General features: G+C 38.5%; 1 protein-coding gene across 4 annotated transcripts; it reads right to left on the bottom strand.

Moving 5' to 3' along the window:
* Nucleotides 1-3,211: 3,211 nt before the first annotated feature.
* Nucleotides 3,212-21,920, bottom strand: g3bp1 (GTPase activating protein (SH3 domain) binding protein 1). 4 transcript variants are annotated; one of them, XM_059990509.1, is made up of 12 exons: nt 21,792-21,920; nt 18,579-18,695; nt 17,746-17,827; nt 14,828-15,001; nt 14,111-14,201; nt 11,844-11,937; nt 10,461-10,641; nt 9,744-9,845; nt 9,020-9,122; nt 6,300-6,428; nt 4,759-4,877; nt 3,212-4,381 (listed from the first exon to the last, which is right to left on the bottom strand). In XM_059990509.1, exons 2-12 carry the CDS (start codon nt 18,671-18,673, stop codon nt 4,121-4,123), a joined length of 1,431 nt encoding a protein of 476 aa, XP_059846492.1. In that variant the 5' UTR covers nt 18,674-18,695; nt 21,792-21,920; the 3' UTR covers nt 3,212-4,120. The 4 variants fall into 4 exon arrangements, with proteins under 4 accessions (XP_059846492.1, XP_059846489.1, XP_059846490.1 ...); XM_059990506.1 differs by having other exon boundaries at nt 21,749-21,900; XM_059990507.1 differs by having other exon boundaries at nt 21,756-21,858.
* Between the last annotated feature and the right edge of the window lie 1,358 nt (nt 21,921-23,278).

The raw sequence follows: 23,278 nt of genomic DNA, 5'->3' as shown, positions 1-23,278 counted from the left end.
AGGATTAACCTTCCTTCATTTGCCTTGTCCTCATAGCTTAGCAAACAAGACCTTCTATTTCAAACCCTTAAAACATACTTTATACTGTTACTCACAAATGCCAATATATTGAGACATCACTTCCCTGAACTGGTACTCTATATATTTGGCAATGATCCCAACAATGGCTTGGATTAATTATAATCTTGCAGTGCCAGCAATCAACCAGCAGTACTTACACATGGAACAGGTGCAGGAGTACATTAAGGACAACCAGAAGGAACATTTCTTTCAAAGCTGTTTGGCTTCCTGCTCAGATTCAGCACTTGGCAAAATGGGCAAACAATACAACAAAATCAAAAAGGCAACCTTAGATAAATGGGTTTATAATTCCTCTACATTGCAGAATATAATCAATTGGCATGGAGTTGCCACTTCACATTGCTGATTATGCAAGTTTATTTTTAAAACTGCAGATTTTATAACCATCCCATAATTATACTTGTTAGCTACAGAACATTCTTCCATATTCTGCTGTAATTAAAATCGATTAAGTATCATGACCCCTTAGAATCTAATGTTTTAATGAAAATACTTTTCATCTGCATTTGAAAACAGGCAAATCTAACGTACAAGCAAACAATTGACTGAATGTCCATTTAGAAAGGAAAGAGCATGTGTGAAAAAACAAGCAATGTTACTTGGTATGATTTCACCAGAAAGTGGAACGAGTGTTGGAGCTTCATACAATTACATAAAATCAATCTTGGGCACTTTTGGCAGTACATTTACCAGACCTGAATGGCAAGTTAACCCAGTTGGCACTATTTTATGGTTATCACACTATTACTGTATGTAACTATTTTGGAAGCTTACAAAATACTTATACCCTCACCTTCAAGGAGTGCAACACTACTGAGATTTCTCCTCACAGCCTTTAGCTTTTCATCTCTTGAAGGTCTGAAAAAAGATCACTTCATATTTGTTACTGCTACTGTCTCAATCATCTTCATAACTTCAAACTTCCATCTCGCATAGGTTTGCCATTTGAAAACTTAAAATTTCATTATTCAAGTCATCTAGAATACGAATTCTACTTCCACCGAAATAAAATAGCAATATCATCCACTTTAGTGGTAACATTTAGATTGCAACTGATCAATTTTGATTAATGGTTTCTATCTATACATAAAAGAGAGAGGCAGAGTCTAAATGGCCAGTTTTCTAGATTAAACAGAATTCAGTATAGAATAGTAATTACAAATTCCTACCAACTAAATTGCACAGAGCCAGAGGAAATAGCATTCCGCTGTGCTGCACCATTTGCCTTCTTGATCATTCACTAAGATCATGGACAATCTTTTAACTCAGAGTTGTTTAGCATGTAAGCATGCACATCAGCTCATCACATAAAAATAAAGATATTAGCTTTGTCCCATACACTTAGAAACATCAAAACAGTGAAATACATCAGAGGTGTCAACAACCAATACATTCCAAGGAATGTACTGGGGCAGCCAGCAAGTGTCACCATACTTCCAACACCAACATAGCATGCCCACAGTTCAATTCTGAAATCATACCTTGAACACAACAGTCAGCAACATAAGAAAAGGGCCTCTCACAGCTACATTTTAGAATCTGACCACCTATGAAACTGGTTCCAATCTTTTGGCCAGGTTTTTTTTCTTCCATTGGCCCAGCTTGAATAGTTTTAATTTTCCACTGAACAGGTAAGTTGCTACATTATACTATTTCTGTGCTTTTGTATTACTTCACAGCACACTTGTTCTGTAGACACATATAATTGCTTTGTTTGGATAAAAGTAATATACTCAAGAACATGGAATGCTGTAACTTTATATGTTCCATATGGTCATCTTTTCCCATGTCAGTTCTTGGGAAAAGAACAGTAAAAGGTTTTCCAGGGATTCCTATTCTGTGCTCATGTAATTCAGCATTTTGATTTGTCAGATGTTTAACCTTCTCCCACATGGAACCAATTATTCTCTACTCTTTGATCAAACATTTCATGTCTTGGCAATCTACAGCTTGAAGAATGCTAACCTTTGCCTTAATTTTTCCGATCTTGGGTTAAGGTGCTTTGCTCACCAAATATGGAATACATACATAAATCAAATCATTGTTTGATTAAATCCCTCAAATCTGAAATCCCTATTTTCCCTGCTCCATTTAGATTATTAATAGTAATTTCATACTCAAGCCAAATGTCAAGCTTGCAATCAGTTTAAACTGCTTTAAGTGTAAATTAGTAAGTTAAAGCTGACGTCCATTTTTGAAAAGATTTATTTTGGAGTTTCAGTGTAGAACAAGCCCTTCCAGCCCAGCACCAGCTATTTAACCCTAGCCTAATCACAGGGCAAATTACATGAACTAATTAACCTACCAACCAGTATGCCTTTTGGCAAGTGGGAGGAAACTGGAGCAGCCATGGGAAGGAACATAGAGGACAAGCCTTTTACATAGGACTCCAGAATTTAACCCTGATGCTCCAAGCTGTAATAGTGCTGTGCTAACTGCTTTACTACAGTGGTGCCCTATTTGTTAACTTTTGTTCTACTTCAAGTTCAAATTAGAAAACAGAGAAAACTGTTAGAAAACAGAATCTCCAGCATTTGCTGTTCTGCCTCAATACGTTTTTAAATAAGAAGTAGTGTTAAAGCAAGCAAGCTCACTGAATTAATTCTTGCTTGAAATAAAAACTAACATTAATTCTGTCCAATGAACAGAAAACTATCTTAATACAGTCTAATAACAAATAAAGCTGGAGCTCAAGATCAAAATTTAAACTGAGTAAATATTGAACTGAATCTGTGCATGCAGATTATGTTTACAAAAGGAATGCAAGAATACTAGCCCTACAAACTGCCCTACCTCCAGTCAATTAATAAATTGCCGCTATTAATCGTAGAACCGTATATGCAGCTAAAAACAAAATTCTCATCATGACTTGTGTTACATCATCTTAAGTTACATTTGCAATTCCAATGTGCCAAACAAAAACAGGAATGTTTTGAACCATTATGTTTTATAAACAAGCCTGTGAAGGATAAAATTCAAAACAGAAGCATGGATCTACATTGCATGATAATTTATACTAAAGTACTAGTATAACTAATTTGTAATATTCTAAGGTTTTACTCAATGAGCCTTTGAAATGTCCATTCCAAAACAGCATCCTCTCTGAACAAACTCCACAAAGCCATACGTATTGAATAAAGCAATCTACATTTATTTGTACAACTTTGCCAAGATTGGAATGAGAGATAAATAGAAGGCACAACCATACGCTTTACAATACAAACTAAACCAGAAAAGATTTTCTGCAATTTACAGTTTAAAAAAAATTCACAATTCCAGAGGAAACGTGTCTTGATGTCAAGTATGCCAGAGTTAAATGTTTTAAAAGTCCCACTGTGAAAGAGAACTTCCAATGATGAAAACTAAAAGATTGAAAAGAAAAACGATGACTCACATCTGTTGTTTTTGTCCAATCTGATCTTAATAGCACAGCAGTTCTGAAAGGGAACTGGTAGCTTTCTCCAGTTTACAGCATTGCAGCTTATTACCAAGCATATAGTAATCACATTGGTTCCGGTCCAAATACAGATAGCACCATGTCCTCCAGAATCAAATAGGAGAACACTGTGCCATATAGACAAGGATTTAAAAATTGTTGAGTGCTACATAACAAGTTTTTCTGAAGATGAATGTCTGTGTGGAAATAAAAATGCAACCAGTTTTCCAATTTAAAAATTCGGCACCAAATTTCAGTCAGTAAGGGCCAACACGTTCCCGGAGCAGCTGGGAGGCAGCAGATACGAAAATCCAGTTCATAGCTGTTAGTCACCCCAATCCACTGCAATAAGAATCTGTCTTCAAACAGGAGATTCTGATTTTAAAATCCATTTTGTTTTAAACAAATTTAAAAAATTCAGATAGGATGTTTCGTGGGACGATGACTACTACACAAGTCGAGAACGGAAAAAAAGGCCATTTTCTGTACTGGAAAAAAATCTGTACAGGTCGAAATCACATTCCAAAAACAAAGCTGAATCACAAGAGCATGAGAGAGAACATTAGTACCATCAGCTCAGACCAATAGCCAGTGAAGGTACTTTCAGTGACGTGGCCCTGAGAAACGAGACTCTCCTTGTCCACCTCCTCTTCCTGCTCCTGGTTTCTGTGCTAGGCCTCCTCTGGACAGGCCAGCCCGGCCCTCCCGATCACGCATCATTCCACCGCCAAGTCCACCACGGGGTCCACCAGGTCCTCTTGGTCTATTTTCTCGTCGGTCATCGCCTCTGCGTTCACCTTCACGAATAGGTCGTGTTTTTTTCTCCTCTACATTTAGTCTAAGCTCTCCTCTGAACTTAATGGGCTGTAAAGATACAAAGCAGTCAATTATTAGAACGTTTTCTGGTTGGTTCATACGAACAATGCTATTTACTTTAGTTAGCAAAAATTAGAGCGACAAACTTAGAACAAGTATGAAACACTGAAAAATTGTTTAATCCCAGCCAATGCAAAATATAAACCTGGGTCAGTCCTCTGCACTTTTCCATTAAAGTTGCAAATTGTAATCTGTTGTTTTATTGTATTTTCATTCTATCAGAAATTGTGCACAAATAGTTTACATTTCCCACAAACAGAAAATCATAAGTTTTATTTTGAAGATTGGTGGGACCACAGAAACAAAAATACCAGAATGAAACAAAAATTCTTGAAATGCATGAACAGTGCTATTATTATATATACCTTGCTGCTCAGGATCTTCTGAACAGGCTCAGGGTCATCAAATACAACAAAACCAAAGTTGGGCAATTTTCCACCACTACTCTTTGTGTTAATACGGAGTTCCACCACGTTGCCATAACCTGCAAGGAAAAGGAATTGCTAGACTGTAACTTTCAAGATACAGTAGCTCTAATTTCAATATGCATGTTAGAAGCTCAAAATACAGTGTTCTAGTCAGGCAAATTAATTCTCTATACTCTTGATTAACTGTTTCAATGCCAAATCACATATTTCTACATCCAATTCTCTAAGTAGTTATTACAACCTTAAGAATACAATTTATGCCTTCAAATTGGACCGAGTTTGCAGTTTTGCACATTCCAACATGATGCATGTTATTGATCCAGTTCAACAAAAGGGACAGACATTTCACAGATGCACAACTGCATCCAATCAGATAAGTTTGCGGTGCACTTAAGCCCCAATTTAATTTATTTTTAAACAAAACCAATTTACTTTAAATATCAACTGGTCTGTCATTCTTCAATTACTTGGAGCCATCCATGGTGAGCCCATATCTGGAATATCATGCACAGTTCTAACCTTCTTATTCAAGAAGGGATATACTTGCAACAGAGGGAGTGCAGAAAATGTTTACCAGATCAATTCTTTGGATGGTAGGTAGATATGAAGCTGATACTTCCCTGCCTCGGTTCAGCCTTCCAGGACAGAAACAATAACAATTCCTCCATCCACAACATTGAGTTTTGGAATTCAGTACCCATGGAGGCTACGACAATTAGCCATTAATACTATTTGAGATAGATTTATAGATTTTGATTTATTAGGGATTATGGAGTTATTGCAGGGAAATGAGTGTTAAGTTGAAAGTCAGACAATCTCACCAAATGGCAGAAACACAAGGGGTCAAATAGCCTACTTCTGCAAGTTTCTTATGACATCTTATTCATTTAATACACAAGAACATACATAAAACTAAAGCATCAATGTACACAAAATTCTTCTGTCGACTACCTTAGAAAACAGGAAGCATTCTATTAAACCCACGTCAACATGACACAACAAGCACACAGACACACAGTATTCATACAAATCATTATCTACAACAAAACCTGAAAGCACCAGGCTTGGGTTGCTAAAAATAGTGATGGTAGTAAAGTGGAGGAGAAAGTTATGAGAGAATAAAGGCCAAAACAGAGCAGCCCCCAAGAAAGTTACATAAGTATTCTAAGAGGGTTAAACACAACATTGTGTATAAGGGAGGGAGATGGAATGTGCATCAGGAGTACAGAATTAAGCAAAGCATAAGGACAAATCATTCTCCTTAATGTAGTTCTGAAGAAATTTGCAGTTCATCTCAAGTGTACTCTAGCACTAGTCAGTACTTTATCAGAGTAGGAAAGTGGTTCAAGATCGCACGTTGTGTACATTTTGCTTCAAATGCTACAGGGCAACAGAAGAGAAAGATTCCAATATGAAGCATTTTAGATAAACCCTGTATGCAAACACTCTACTTACAACAATTTAAAGCTTCCACAAACCTGTGAAAAATTCTTTCAGCTCTGTCTCATCAATGTCATGGGGCAGGTTCCCAACAAATAACTGGTGACTGTCTGGGTATCGGACTGTGCGGCGAGTTTCAGTATCTCCCGTCTCATTTTCACTGCGACCTGAATCAAAAAAACTTTTAGGAGTTGCTTGTTGAAAACTTACTATTGTAGTAAAATTACAAACAATGCTGTTTAGGGCATCCCTACAGCTTTTGCAAATATTGTATATAATGTTTGAACACCTAGGTATATTTGTCTTCCATCATGCAGTCAGGTTACCTAACTCAATGGGTTATGTCCAGGCAAATAAACTGATTACACTCAGTACAATACAGAGAACGTTTTCAAATAAAGTGAACACTGCACACATATAGAATGCAGAGCATGGGAAAGGACAACACAGAAACAGGCCTTTTTGGCTGTGATATTAAACTAATCCTATCTGCCTGCACAAAGTACATGTTCCTCCATGTTTATGGGCCTATCTAAATGTCACTATTGTGTCTGCTTCCACGACTTCCTCTGATAGCACATTTTAGCTACCTACCACTGTGCTAACTTACCTCCCTACATTCTTTTAAACTTTACCCCTTCTAGTATTTGAAATTTCTAATCCAAGGAAAAGGTTCTGTCTATCCACCTATAGAGCTCTCTCGGGTCACTTCTCATCCTCCCAACACATCAGAAAATCATATACAAAGTAGCATAACCAACTGGAAAAACATATACACAGAAATGCTGGAAATATTCAGTTGATCACACTGGATAAATACGGTGAAAAAATTAACATTTCAGGTTAATGACTGCTCAGGCTTTTTATTCAACAGTAACCCTTCTCTCTCCTCACAGATGCTGCTTGAACTATAATTATTTCTAGCATTTTGTTTCAAACTTCAGATTTCCTGTATATCTTTAGAAGTTTTGAAACACAGCAAATAATTATTTTGCTGAAAATAATCAAAACGGAACAGAATGCAAATAGTGAGTACAGTCAGCCCTCCTTATCCGCGGGGGATTAGTTCCGGGAACCCCCCCCGCGGATACCAAAAAAACGCGGATGCTCAAGTCCCTTATTTAACCTGTCTCAATGTGGTTGTCTTTAGGACCCAGAAGAACCCCGGACCTTATTTAACCTGTCTCAGTGCACTGGACATTAGGACCCGGCGGTGCAGCTCTGAATCTGTAGTGTTTATGTTCATGAAAATAATGAGGATCACGACTGAAAATAAAGTGGAAGTAATGGAGCTATGGAATGGGTGCAGAGGAGATTTACCAGTATGTTGCCTGGTTTGGAGAACAAGTCATATGAAGCAAGATAGCAGAGCTGGGACTTTTCTCTTTGGAGCGTAGAAGAATGAGAGGGGACTTTAGATAGTCTACAAGTTTATGAGAGGCATAGATAGGGTGGATAGTCAGTGTCTGTTTCCCAGGGCACCAATAGCAAACACCAGAGGGCATATGTATAAATTTAAGGGAGGTTAGGGGAGACAAGTTTTTTTTATTTATATATTTTATTTATTGTTACTTATTTATATATTTTTATTTATTGTTTTATATTTATTATTATATATATATATATATAAATAAACACAGAGGGTTGCGAGTGCCTGGAATGACTTGCCAGGGATGGTGGTAGAGACTAAAACATTATGGGTATTTAAGAGCCTCTTGGACAGGCACATGGATGAAAGAAAAATGGACAGTTATGGGTTAGTGTGGGTTTAGTACTTTCTTTAAGGATTATATGGGTCGGCACAACACAGAGGGCTGAAGGGCCTGTACTGTGCTGTAGTGTTCTATGGTTCTATTGTACTAAAGCGATCAGAAAGAGGTGAAACGCCATTGGTCATTGGAAAAACGTTAGGCTACGTTGGTCAACAATCCGAACAATTTTAATGGAGCATGTGAAAGGCCCTGCCCTGATGAAAGCTACAATTGTTACTTAGCAACACAGTGGGTTTAATTATTGAAATACATACGTTTCATAAGTGTTTTATATGCATAGGAAGGTAAAATATATACAATATACTAAGACAAACGTTTGACTGACGCTAAATAATACCGGATGTACCTGTTCCGACTTCAAATCCGACTTAAAGACGGACTCAGAAACGGTACTCATTCATAACCTGGGGACTGCTTGTACTTTAAAATCATCTCTAGATTACTTATAATACCCAATACAATGTAAATAGTTGTTATACTCTATTGTTTAGGGAATAATGAAAAAAATACTCTGTACATGCTCAAACAAGTGCTGGAGAGAGAACTTCCAGGTTTTCTCGATCCGCGGTTGGTAAAACCCACACATGCGGAACCCGAGGATAAGGAGGGCCGACTGTACTACACAAAACCTATCCAAAGCCCTCCTGAGGGCAGAATACTTTGGACAGTTCAGTTCTGCTCACTTCATAGGTACACAGTATAGGTTTAGCAAAACATTGATTTCAAGGGTTAAATAGAGGTGGACAGAGGGATATTATAGTAAGAACAGAACATAGTACTTTAATGTGAATATTTAGAAGAAAGAATATTAGGACTAAGTCTGGTTTTTGGTAATCGCTGGCTACTACGTAGGCTGTGGTAGATAAGAGCTGGTCCACAGCTGGAGACTAAACAGAGCTGTGCAGTGCATCCATTGTAACTTTGTAGCTGAGTTGTAATAGTTATAGAACGAACACAAGCAAATATCATGTATAACAGAACGTTACCTGGCCGGGGGCCTCGTGGTGGCATACCTTGCCGTTCCCTAATCCGTTGATCACGAGGCCTTGGGGCTGGAATTTGTATTTCTGGTTTTGTCTCTGGCCGGGGCTGTAAATAAATAATGTATTAACCACCCGTTGCTTGAATATTGTTAAGTACTGAAACAATGATTCAAAAACTACATAAAGTGCCGTTAAGCAATGGTCGTTTACTCAGAAGCATATTAACGCAAAGCTTGTTTATAGGCAAGTAATTTTTTTTCACAAAATTGACCCCAAACATTAACTCTTTCCACTGATGCTGCCTAGCCTAGTGAATATTTCCAACACGGCCTACATAACTTCAGATTAACAGAACGTATAATACTTTGCTGTTTTCAGGACCAAAATAAAACAAGATAAGCCACATGCAAGGAAGAATGTTAAGTATACAAGTATTATTAAATCTCAAGTTCCTTCAAAATCACACAGCTAATATCCTCTAGACTGGATCCTCCATCAATACTCAGTGCTTGAACTACAGCAGGTATAAATAGTCAGACTATGTAGCCAATTAAATGAGGGAAAATATGCAGTGTACTTGACTAATTATTGACCAGAAAGCCGCAGTGCAATTATACAGTGAGCTATTTGTCAAAATTGGACTGACGGAAGCTGCAGTGAACTGTAAATTGAGCAAACATCTTTTTTCCAAAATTAACTTTATTTAGGATTAATAATCAATCATTACCTGTGGTGTAGGGGCTTTGACAACATGAGGTGGAATTCCAGTTGTTGGAACAATGCCACTAGGGGGCAGATTTTTACTTGTTACAGAAGCCCAGGAAAAAGTCTATTAAGAGACAAAAATTAAGATTCAATGAGAAGATACTCAAGTTCAGATTACAATTCAAGCACATAATTCAGCTAAAATGTTATTTTATGGTAAAAGTCCCTTCTGGGACAACAAGTCTATGCTGCCCAATTACCCTACAAACCCATATTTCTGAAATGTGGGAGGGAACTGGAGCAGCCAGAGGAAACCCACAGAGTCATGGGGAGAATTGCAAACTCCTTACAGACAATAGTAGGAATTAAACTGGGATCGCTGGCTCTATAATATTACGTCAATCACTAAGCTATTGTGGATAATAACTCTAACAGGCCAAGTATACCAAATTCTATAAAGCTCAGTGCTTGGGTAGAAAGTGTTCTGATTTGCCAAATGGCAACAAAAAGAAATCTACATATCAATAAAATTAAATTCTGAAGGAAAATGGAGTTAGCAATAAATCTTCTTGACCAATTAAAAATGTACACCAAATTTAATCTGCTTTTTTTTTTACACAGATGCTCAGAAACATAATAAGATTAAGAAGTGAAAGAATGAAAACAATTAATTCAGTGGTTCATGTAACTGGACAGACTTTTTCCCATAGCAAATAAATTACAAGAGAAATGTTCCTACCCTGGAATCCTCCGTTACAATAGGTGCTGGGTCAGCAGGTGGAGGGGATGGAGATTTTACCACAGGCTCCTCAGCAACTTCCTCCTCCAATATAGGCTCAGGTTTTACTTCTTCCACAGTTGGCTCTGGTTCTGGTTCTGATGCAACAATGTGTTCTTCCAAGGGCTCCTCTAAGCCATTACTGTAATAGGGCAATACAAGAAATTAGTATATCTGGATACTATTAAATTTTAGTTAGCTGCCCAGCAATGCAAGAATGACAGTTTAAAAACATACATTAGCTTCCTTCCATAATTAATAAGGATTTTTCTCCCATTCCAACACTGCACTTCTTTATAGAACTGAAATTTTCTTTTTCTTTTAACTGAATATGAATAATTAAGTACCACAACTATCACTCAACCTCATTAAGCAACCAATGCAATCTGAATGGTCAAAACATGCAAAGAGCACAAGAACACAATAGAAGCAGTAGTCAATCATGTACCTCACGCCTGTTCCACTCTTGAAGAAGTTCATGGCTGATTTCGAGTCACAAACAGCATAAGAACAGGCCCTTTAGCCACAACTCTACTATCACGCCCATCGATCCTAATCCCACTTGACTGAAATAAAACCATATCCCTCTATGCTCTGGTCATTCAAGTGTCTAAAAAATCTGATTTGATTTCCTTTGCACCTCCCCTGTTTTGCCTTAAAACTGCTCTTTAGTTCCCTAAAGGAAGCATACACTATCAATTCTCTTTTAATCTTATTTGCCTCTTTCATGTCACCTCTCATCCTTCCTGGTTCTAGGGAAAACAGCCTATCCAAACCCACTAAATCAGATTACATCTTAACCTTTTCTGCATCCTCCCTTGATTAACCATAACTTGCCTATGGTGTGGCGATCAGAACTGCACACAACATTCCAAGTGCAGTTTGGATGTAACCTGACCGACACGCTGAACAGCTATAACAAAATCTCCCCATTCTTAAACAATCCCTTTGCAATGAAGGATTATTAAAACTTGCAAATAAAGCAGAGGCTTCATACTTTAATATATACCAATATATTTTCTGCATTATTCACACAAGAAAAAATTGGCAGTATGGAGGAAACATTACTGAATATTCATGAGTTAAAATACCAAGTCCCAAGAGATGATACTTGAGAACCTCAATTATAAGAGTAAACACAATAAATAAGAACTTGTTAATCTGTTCTTTTACTTATTCCTCTAAGCCTATACAAGGTAGTCCACAAACAACAAAATAGAACTTGACAATAGAAAGCAAGAACTCTTGACAAATGAGAAACATAAACTGCAGAAACAAAGCCAAATAAACAAACCTGGAGCATGAAATTCAAAGTATAATGCAAAACACTGGAAATTCCTTTACCTGACAGCTGGGTCATAGTAAACTCCGCTATCATCCTGGACAGCCTCTGGTGATGGCTGCTGTTCTTCCGGTTCCTCTACTTCTTCCTCAGACTCTGTAATAAATAAAACAATCAGCAACTTCTAGTAGCACAATACAAAGCCCTATAGGATTATACATATGCCCCAAAATGACTACGTGTTCAATTACACTTATGTTTAGTTAGGGCCTCTTCCTAAACTACACCTTTTGATTAGATCAAATGTTAGAACTTAATCCAAATCAAAACTCAAGGTGATATCTAATTACTGGTATTTAATTCTAATGGGGAAACTCAGTTTATTTAAACATGAAATATGGCAGTTAGGGCAAGGACAGCAAAGGTATGGGAAAACTGACACCTGGAAGTTGCCCAAGCCTAACATCATTCCAACTTGGAAATGTATCCATTTTTCAGTCACATGGTCAAAATCCTATAACACCTCCCCAACAAGCTTGTAGGCACCCCATTTCAAGGACTGCTGCAGTTCAAGGTGGCAGCTCAGCACCCCCATCTCAGAGACAACCAGGAATTAGCAATTAAGTGCAGGTCCAGTCTATGAATACTACATCCACTGAATGAATATTGGTATTGACTCTTCCTTTATACACTTGTGTTTAAAAGAGAGTGGCTCTCATTGAAAAATTCAACAGTTCTGACAGTGTTACAGATGGGATGAGGCTTGAATGAGGAGTCATAGTCTCAGGGCATGGTACAAGATATCTGATGCGAGGAAATAATTTCATCACTCAAATAGTGATACCTATGCAATTCTCTACCAGGGAAATCTACAGAGGCCAAGTTGCTGAACATACTTAAGGAGGTAATATTTCTAAACACAAAAGGTATAAGAGAACATAAATACCGTATTGACAGAGGAACAGCCATGACCATATTGAATTGTAGAGCAAACTTGAAGGGGTGAATGGTCTACTCCTGCTCTTATTTTCTCTGAAGATAGCAAGAGTCTAGTCAGAAGCTAGTTGGAAATCAGACTAGCAGCATATCTAACCTCCCCATTGGCCACTGAATCTCCATCATTCAGAACTTTCCACATCATTCAGACCTGGTCCACATTTCATCTGGTTTTTCAGCTTTGAGCTGGCCATTCTTCTCAATAGTTTTGTGATCTTCGTTAAAGGTCAGTTTATCTTTGTACTCACTTTATATTCACTTCATTAATTGAAAATTAACGCACAGGAAAACTAATTCTGACGTCCTTGGGACTTTTGTAATTCCAGACTGGCAGACTAAGGGCCCAACAGGGGGAGATATGAAAAACATACCAATTCATTTTTAAGCTGTTACACAGTATAATTAATTTTGCAGTGGATGCAGTGAGTTTAAAGAGAGCATGGTTAACAGGACTCTTGTAGGATTAAAAGGAAACAAAAACAAGTGTGCCAAATGCTGAAACAATTTGATTTCCAACAAATGAGTTGCAGGTTTTTCAGGGTTTAACAGTATTTTAACTGAATTGAATAAATGCATATTACTTAAATTTATTTAAACCATTTTAGAACTTCCTCATATTGGAAATAATCTGTGAAATGCGCCTTTAATAGCAGCATGGTTTGCACGATAGGGCAAAAGTAAGGCCAGATTAAAGACAACTTTGACCTTACATCTTTGATAAGCCACATTCCAAGAACTTGTTGGATACAAAGGGGAAATAAAGGGTTAGAGACAAAGGAGGTTGCAAAGAGGAGCAAGGTCAGAGAACAACAAAAACAAGATATAAATATAAAATTTCAGCTGGGGATCAGCTGCCAATATAGGACAACAAGGATAGTTTTGCAGTGACCCTATCACTATCAAAACAATGCAGATATCAGGCAAATAATAGTCTTCATACATAAAGGTGCAAAGAAAACCAATAGCCAATCTTGCAGGGAAAACAAGTTAAAATGTTTTAAAAATACTAAAAAAAAATCAAAATCTATAATTTAAAAACTAACCAGATGGCAACATAAAACTCTCCTACAAAGAAGTTAAATGTAAAATCTCTCAACTATATAAAATCTTTAGCTAGTCATGACAATCACTGTAAACATACAACAGTCAAAACTTCTGGTAAGCACACAACTCCCTACAGTTAAAGATATTGAACTACATTTCAGGAAATCAAACTACAAATCAAATCTAATGTATATGTACAGTGAATGTAAAACTTACATAATTGGTGAGAGACAGCATGACTGGATTTAGTCATTGCTGAACAAAAAATTAGTAAAATACATTTGCTCACCTTCAGGAGGTTCAGTATCTGAATCACCAAACACTTCATCTTGATAACGAAAAATATCATTGTGGACATAAAACTTGTTTGCAACTGAACCCTGACAAGACAATAGGAAAATAATAGAAAAATCAGTGTGTTCTTCTTAAAATGTGTTAGGACTATGGACTTCGCATCTGTTTTTCTTTCACTAGATAATGAAGTCTAGTCCAAAAAGGAAAAAAAACCAGACCAATAGAGATAATTTTCCCATCAAATTTTAAAAAGTAGAGACAGCACATTGAAATAGGATTCTATTGCTTTCATTTATTACATCAACCAAGTCTACTTTTTAATGAAATTATAGTGATTATTAGCATCTTCTCACACATAATGCTGATAGGGGTACTTTCGGTAGTCCACCAAATGAAAACAAGAATTCTGGTGTTTTAAGTGAGTCACCAGGACAACAATTTGTTACAGTATAAAACATGCTACTACAGGAAAATAATTAAATCAGCCTGATAAAGATCAATTAAGTCCTCCCAAGTTTAACATCTTTAACTTCTAGTATATTTTAGTTACTTAATGTATTATGTGAAGTTATAAATATAATTAAAAATGTGGGGAAAATGTAGCAAGAAAACCCAATGCAAATTAAAACCCTTTGTTATAGCATTCTACCTCTCAATATTGGAAGTCTCACAAATCATAAGAAACCAAGATAATTACAACTATTCTACTTACCTCAGGTGCTAGGACAAAAGTCTGCATGAAACGCCTCATGGGCTGTCTGTTATTTGACAGCTCACCCATAACCTGTACTACCACCCCATCATTCAGTGTAGCATGAGCATCCACATGTTTGATTTTTGTGTGGCAATCTCGGAACTGAAGTGACATAACCTTTTTGTGGATTTCCTACAACACAGAAATAAACAAGATAAAATTATAAAATGATGATAGCCTATAATCAAAATTCTACAATTCTTAGAGAGCAAGTGATCTACTGCTTCACCTTTGAAAGACTGTGTCCTAGGACAGTGGGCATTGCAGAGGCAAAGGGACAGATATTGTATTTCCTGCAGTTACCTAGCGAAACACCATATGGTGTGGTGGTTAAGGACAGAAGAACAATTTAAGGAGCAGCAAAGATAATCTCTTTGAAAGGCTGGAATGAAATGGAAGGCAAAATTTGTCTGGTCATGGGATTACACCAGAGCTGGCAGAAATTGCAAAGAATGATCTGTTGAAAAGTGAGCCGACTGTGGTGAAAGATAATGAGCAGGGAACTCTGGGAGGCAATGAGAGCAGAGGGGAGGGAATTGATAAGATGAAAAGAAAATGGCCACATTCCTTATTAGGGAGAGACAGCGTGTGGTATGTCGAATACCAGGTGAACGAATAGTCTTTGGAGTACTGCAAGTCTGTATCTTTATTGATGCTTTGCTGCATGCTCGAGTGCTCGATGGAGGGTGCTGATGCTTTTTCGCTGGTGGGTGGGTGGGTTGGCTAGGTCACTGCCTTGCTGCCGCTTGTGTGTCAGAGGGGGAGCTGAGGGATCTAACATTTAACTGCCATTCATTCTTTGGAGCATTCCTCTGTTTTCGTGTACGTTTGCGAAAAAAAAAATTTCAGGATGTATACTGACATTTCTGACATTAAATGTATCTATTAAAAAGGCCATGATTCTTCATTACTGCTTTAAACTTGAAAACTAGTCAAGATGAAAGCAATCTTTGATATTGAAATGTTGTACCATTTAGAAAAAAATGGGACTTTCATATCTGAATAGCGTACATGATTCAAGATATAGAAGGAAGCAGCAGTCATCTGGGAAGTGTACTAGCAACCATGCAACATAAAAAACGAACACAAAAATAGTTATTGTTCAAAAGATATATGGTGGAAGTAATAAATGCCAAATTACATTATCATGACTGACACACATACTTTCTACCAGTATGTGACCCACAAAGGGCAATTACTAAAGCCTGTCTACAGTACAAGTGATAACTCAGTTTCTACATTTATACCTCAAGTGATTTCAGTTTATATTTTAATAAAAGTCAGGACCCAATAATTTAAATCAACATATACCTTTAGCATAGCCTCTTGCTTTTTCTGTCAGTCATAAGCACAATGACATTTAGCAATTCCATAGTCTAGCCCACTTGCTAAATCAACAATACAAAATTTAAAGACATACCAACTATCACCCTTGCAAACACAGTTTACATTACTTTAACAATGAAGATTTTAGTTGCTAACTGAACAAACAGTGACAAGAGCAAGTTCAAACATGTTCATTTTAGCAGATGGGTTATTAAGTAACAGAACAAACCGTGATGACAAAACACATTCAAGTCATCCAGTAACAGAGCACAGGGATTGCAGAATGCTAAGAAGCACTGAATCCTAAATGTTACAACAACAAATCTGTTTCACTAGAGCAGGCATGGGCAAACTACGGCCCGGGGGCCATATGCAGCCCGTTAAGCTTTTTAATCCGGCCCGAAGAACATGAAGAAATTATATTAATAAACCTTGTTAACGTTTTTTCCTCGCAATTCTGGCGTTTTCCCAATAGATGACGCACTCTATATACACTGACCTTTGTTGAGGTGCAGCGTATTACTCCACATTAGCACTTTACTCTTTGTTCGGCTCGACCTATTTGTGTGAACAGGCATTCAGCATCATGAACATCAACAAAAAGCCAGCCACAGATCCAAGTTAACTGACCCACACCTCAGATCCATCCTGAGAATCGCCACAACAAAACTAATCTAGACTTTGATGCGCTGGCTAAAAAGGGAGACCAACAACACTGTTCCCACTGAAATTAAAAATAAGTTTCTGCCTTGTGTTATGTAAAAAATGCATTTGAAAATATTTTTTTCAATAAGCCTTAAATGTTACATGTCATTTCTGTTAAGTGATGGACATGAGTAGTGCGCAGGTGCACGTACGTTCTCAAAATAAAAAAAAATGCGCTCCAGATCAAATAACGCGCTCCGCATACTGGTGCGCTGTCACTGTTCTGTCCTTGTGCTGGTCGTTGTTGAGTTTTGGCACAGGGGACAATTGAATAAGAAGGAGCAGGACAAGTACACCTGCATCTCCTGCTGTTTTTGAAATAAAGACAGTCAGGAGGAGAGTGATGATGATAATATCTTGAAGGATAACAGAATTTTCAGTGCTTTAAAATAATAGCTGTTACTATTAAAAAAGTTGTATTTTATTCATTTAATTTTCAGTGTTTTAAAAGTCATTTCAATAAATAGCTAAATACCATGGGACTTCAAAGACAGATATTTTGTTGTAATGCATTTGTTCATTTTCAATTGAAATTAAAGCACATGTTTTCTATATATCCCATGATATTTTATTTTCTCTTGTGAGGTGTATTACCAAAACACTCCGTCCATCTGCTCCTGGTCTGGCCCCCTGTCAAATTTTAGAACCCTTTGTGGCCCACAAGTCAAAAGGTTTGCCCACCCCTGTACTAGAGCTTAATTTGTAGTCTCCCTCTGAACTGCAACCACTGCTGAAAGCATCAGAACCACAGCAAGCAGCTGCAAATCTCACATATGCCTGGAATAAACAGATGCTTCTGTGTGCAATCTTATACATTTGTATGTCCATCAGCCAAGATTAATTACCGCTTGTCCATACACTGCTTCTGCAGGGTCTCCATTTGAAGTCAAACCACCATGAACATATGAAGAATTCTTTCCATAAAACCTACAAGATATTTTAATACAACAGGTCAACAAATATTGGTGAAAGGGAAAATACATGTCACTGTGAACAAAACTTATTTTTTGCAATTATCATAGAATATTTAGAAAATAGCACAATAGTGAAAAATTGTAAATTATAAACATGTGCACAGCTTATGAACTGACACTTTACTTTTATGCTTTAAAATATAGGATATTCCAGATAACAGCAATAACACAAGAATATTTCCACTCAAGGAAAGAACTACTAATGACAGTTCTGGATTAGCTTCTCTGCAGTCCACTTCAATATCTTAACATGGATAAGAACCTTGTAGAAATACCAAAAAGATAGATATTACCCATGTATAAGTAACGTCAGATTGATTAATTAAAAAGCATTTAATGCAAATTATATTTATTAACTTAATTGCAATTAATTTTGTTAAATATCTAATTTGTGTTATATTCTAATTTAGTCGAAGAGGCCAACCCAGAACAAGTCGGTACAAAACAAAGCTATAAGACATTAAAAGATAAATTAGTTCCTGCCAAAGTTTCAGAATACTGCTGCCATGGCCAACAAAAATACATATTTTGGCATTAACCATCAGCCAGGTAATTCATATAGTCTGATGTAGCAAGAATCAATCCAACAACCTCCAGTCTGGCAATGACAGACTAAATAAGCCTCTCTCATTCAGAGGACAAAAAGACACTTTTGCTTTCATTCACATTAAAACACAAGCCTGCACCAAAGAAGTCTAGCTTACCTGTGTAAATAGTCAGGGGCCTGGTTCAGCAGCGTGTAATACTGTCTCACAAATTCCCGCCCGACAAGCAGGGGACTTGGCTTCTCCATCACCATCTCTTTGGTCAACTGAGAGTTGCTGTAAGAATTTAGAAAATATGGTATTAGTATCATAAACCCAATCTGCTCAACCAAATTTAGTTGAGGGTGAAAAGCATACTGTAGTAATAAACTGGAAATGTGCAACAAAAGTTGTAAAGAAGATGTGATATGCGTGATGGTGAAAATCCAAATTGGTAGTACCTGGCTCCCTAAATGTTCCATACTCTGGCTATGGTATTCCTCGTTTCAAGTGTTGAGGTAACCGCGACTCACTAGTTTAACTTGAACTGACCTTTACTAATAGAGGGTATTAAAACTCATAGCTAATAATCCAGGGAAAATTCAAGCCAAATTCTAGTCAATGCAAATCAATAACCTGAAACTTATTAGTTCAGCACTCAACCCAGAATGAACTAAAATGAAAGAAACATTTAATTAATTCCACAGTTAACACACGTCTCACATTTGAAATCTTCAGTGAAGGGACAACTGAATTTTGAAATCCATGGTTACCCTGATCCTAAATGCACATTTACCCCATTGAGGTCAAGAAAACAGTTTCATTTAAAAACTGGAGCATAAGATACTGAGAATAGTCTGCAAAAGATCTTTCAGCACCTACTGCTTTTTCAAAATGACTCATTTTGTCAACATTTGACAAAGTGGCCCCAAAACAAAAGGAGACAAGTAGCCAATAAATCCAACTGGGACTCAACTTTTTTTAAAATCAGGGGATCAAAATGAACAGTTCAATTAGCAAAAATGTCAAGGGAAAGCCCAGAAAGTAGACAAAAGAATGATACTAGGGGGACATAAAAAGCGTTCAAGTAGACCCAATCACAAATACTTGGGTCAAATGGCTCATTGCTGTGCTGCAACTTTTATATAAATAATATTGAATTTCAGGTACTCGTCCTTGCAATTTCAGAAAACATCCATAAAATCCTTTGGGTGTTCAGTACACAGATGTAGCATTATTATCAACACTATAGATTTTTAAGCAAACTAAATTACAAGACAATAGGCTCAGTAGCATCATAAACTTAAGAGCTTGTTTCTGGTATCACAATCTCCCAATGCAACCAGCTATCACCATGAGCAACTCCATTGGTGAAATGATTCACCTTACTCAATTGGACTTGCTCTCAAATCAGTGGAAGGTGGGATTGCTAATACTTGGGTTTAAAGTAGAGCCAAGGGAGAAAGTAAATGCTTACAAGTTAATGAGGATGTTTAAATTCTGAAGACATCAACACCTTTTCCATTCATATTTTCTTAGTGGTATTATCTAAGTTGTAGATTGATCTCTACAATACTTGTGTATACTTGAAATTAGCTGTCATTAAGACTAGCTATTGATTTTCACTGATATTTTCGTCAGCTTACTTTCTCTATTTGCTGCAAAGTTGTACCAGAATAGCTCAGTAGAAATCGATATTTATGCTTTACACTTTTTAAAAATAGCTACCCATATCACTTATAAACAGTATGCTTGGAGACTGCCATCAGATTTCTGAATGGTCCATGAACACTACCTCAACACTACCTTTTTGCAATTTACAGATTTTTATGCCTGCGCACTGCATTTGTGCCACTAAATAACAAATTTCACGTCAGTGATACCAAATCTGATTCATTGCTCAAAAAATGAAAAAGCAAAATTATGAAAAAAAAGTTTAACTTTTCTTTCGGCTGTCTTTCAATAGCCAGATTATGTGCCTATAGTTACATGGTTAGATGTGAGGCACACCAGCTAAATCCAACAGTCCTACAATCAACTGCACTGCACGCTGGTTCCCTTTTGTTTCCCCACTCCCCAAATGACCATGAGAGATAGGAAATGTCTTTCGAATCTTTAGTTGCGTGCTGAATAATTCAGCGACCAATGCAGGGATTCGGATACCCCGTTTCCAAATTTTGTTTAGCTTGTCATAAAACAGCGCAATTTTTAAAACCAAATAATTCATTTTTTAAAAAGATTTTCAATCTTCTTCAAAGAAATGGAAGACTAAAATTGTTGTTCGACTATCTTATCAAAGCGGTGCCGTCAAACAACAGGGCTTTCCATTTCACTTAATTGCAAAATGACAGGGAAAATCAGGCATTGTTCTCGTCTGCAAATTTAACGGATGCAGTGCGCTGGATCCATTCTCAACACGTTTAAAATGGCACGGTTAAATCGAAAACACCTTCCTAAGAGCTGAAACGCTTACCACTCACCAGCTCACAGAAAGAGAGTGAAAAGGGTGCAGAGATTGGCGGACAACATATGGCCCTTGGATGCCTTTCTCCTTCCACCCCCCCATTTTTAATTCGACCCCCCCCCCCCCAACCGTCCGCCCTTATCAGACGTGCAAGAGGTTCACGGCACGGGTTGCAGCCGAGGGATCCATTGCGGGAATAAGGGCAGGCAGGCCAAGAGGCGAACACGTGGAGAGAAAGCAAGGCCGCAACATGGAGACATGCGCAAGTGGGAGGGGAGGGAAGCGCGGGGGCTTCGCAACACTCCGACGCGCACCACGATATTGATGCCCCAAATCGATGCAACAGTAGGTTGGGGCTTAGAACAGTGCGACCACGCTAAAGCCCCGGGGCCCGCCGCGTACCCGGGAGAGCGGCCGTCCATGTGGTACCGTGGGGGGAGGCGGGGAATAAAAGTATAGGTCGCTTTCCATTCCTTCTCCCCCAAGCTGTTCCAACCCGAAAGCCAAGGCCGGGCAGGAACAAAAGGCCCGGCACTTCGGCCTCCACCCATAACCGGCGGCGCCGTCATGAAGGAGGCCAACGGCTCGCAGGCTCTCCCCACCCGCATTAGAACCTACCTACGTCCCCGGGGTGGGGGAGGAACCACGCGGCGGGTTGTGAAGCGAGGCCCCGGTCTGTGGTAAAACGGCAACCATCCCGGCCCTCGGCCTCCTCCCCGCGCCCGGACTTCCCCGACACTCACTCACCGCAGGAATGGGGGGGGGGTGCTTGGGGACTCCGATGAATCGAACGAGCACTGACCCGGGGGGGGAGGGGGGCTACGTGACCCCGAGGACCTCAGTCGGCGCCGGGAAAGAGTTTTATTTCAAGATTCAAAGAAATTACCCCGCACCGTGGAGGAGAGAGCCGGCAGCGTTAACACGCTAACCTGATAGCGAAAGGCAGCGTGATTGACAACGCTGGCAGTTAATCCGCGGCCGCGGCGGCCCGAGGTCTTGCAGAGGTAAACCAATGGAAACGGAGAAGGAAGGCGGGCACTGCCGCTAGCATGTTAGGTGGACCGACAAGGCTCCAGGAGCTGTTAACGAGGCGGGAGACCCCGTAGAGGGGGGGGGGGGAAAGAGAGGTTGCCGGGAAAGCCGACAACCAAGCAATAGCCAATTAGATTTGCAGGACAGATTTGATTGACAAACGAAAGGCGGGCAGTGTTTGTGCCCTCTCCAAATTAGGATTATGTGTGGTTGGAATGGTTTGAAAAAAAATGTGTTAGAACTTCTGAAGCATCACGCAATTCACGGTAACAAATATATCTAAGGTAGAAAATAAACTGTGAGGCAACAGGAAAAATTTGCCATGTTTTTACTCATTTCAATGTGATCGGTCAAAGGGAGATTAGTTATGTCACAAATGCTGCCCAGCGTCATTGCTAAATTATTTTAAACATCCCCTCAATGTTCAGCAAGGTAAGATATCAACTCTCGTGCTGTGGCTGGGTCGAAGCAATAGCTTATTTTATCTGTAGTCAGAAGGTAACGGGTTATTAAGATCTGTATGGTTTTTGATATATTGGTATTGGTTTAATCGTGTTCCATGGCCATGATACATGATACCTTTTGTATTGCGTTCCATCCAGACAGATCATATTATACACAATTACATTGAGGTAGTGAAAAGAAAAGCATAATGCAGGATAGTGTTATAATTACACTACAATTTTGTGTTGTAATTACATTACAAAAAGAGTAGTGCAGGTGGACCATTAAAATACAAAGGTCACAATGGGGTAGATTGGGAGATAAAGAGTTCATCTTTTAGACCCTGAGAGGTTCATCCAAGATTCTAACGACAAGCCATTCTTGAGTCTGATGGAACTTTCTCAGGCAGTATTTCTTGAAAGATCTGTATAATCGGATTTAGTTTATTTATTTATCACATGTACATCGAAACACATGGTGAAATACATCGTTTGCGTCAAAGACCAGCTCAACCTAACGATGTGCTGGGGGTGGTCTGCAAGTATTACCACACATTCTGGCACCAATGTAGCATGCACACAATGCTCGATGGAACAACATAGAATGCATCCAAACAGAGCGCAACCAACAAAATAACATCAGCAAAACCAGCCCCTTTACTCCCTTCCAAGCACACGCATTCATTCACACATGGAGGCAGTCCTCCAAGTCTAGGACAGTCCATCTACAGGCCTGCAGCCTCCAGTAGTCTTGTAGACTCATAGTCCACAGACCTTTGACTTCTCCAATAGAAATCCAGAGGTTCGGCCATTGCCCTTCAACTTCTGGACTTCAGATTGACCGTTGGGCTTCAGTCTTTGGTATTGACTCCAGGACTAGCAAATGACGGGACCACAAACTCCAGACTCGCTGATGATGGGACCAAAAGCTCCAGGCCTCC

Source organism: Hypanus sabinus, chromosome 15 (assembly GCF_030144855.1).
Source record: "Hypanus sabinus isolate sHypSab1 chromosome 15, sHypSab1.hap1, whole genome shotgun sequence".
Classification (NCBI taxonomy): domain Eukaryota; kingdom Metazoa; phylum Chordata; class Chondrichthyes; order Myliobatiformes; family Dasyatidae; genus Hypanus; species Hypanus sabinus.
The sequence above is the reverse complement of the archived record's forward strand: the minus strand, read 5'-3'. Positions and strand labels throughout refer to the sequence as shown.

Excerpts from the sequence above, each read along its gene's own strand:
- g3bp1 (XM_059990509.1), bottom strand. The coding sequence starts at position 18,673 with ATGGTGATGGAGAAGCCAAGTCCCCTGCTTGTCGGGCGGGAATTTGTG. Across the intron at positions 17,828-18,578 it reads GCCCCTGACTATTTACACAG|GTTTTATGGAAAGAATTCTT; the intron begins GTAAGCTAGACT and ends AATATCTTGTAG. Across the intron at positions 11,938-14,110 it reads AGATACTGAACCTCCTGAAG|AGTCTGAGGAAGAAGTAGAG; the intron begins GTGAGCAAATGT and ends TATTTATTACAG.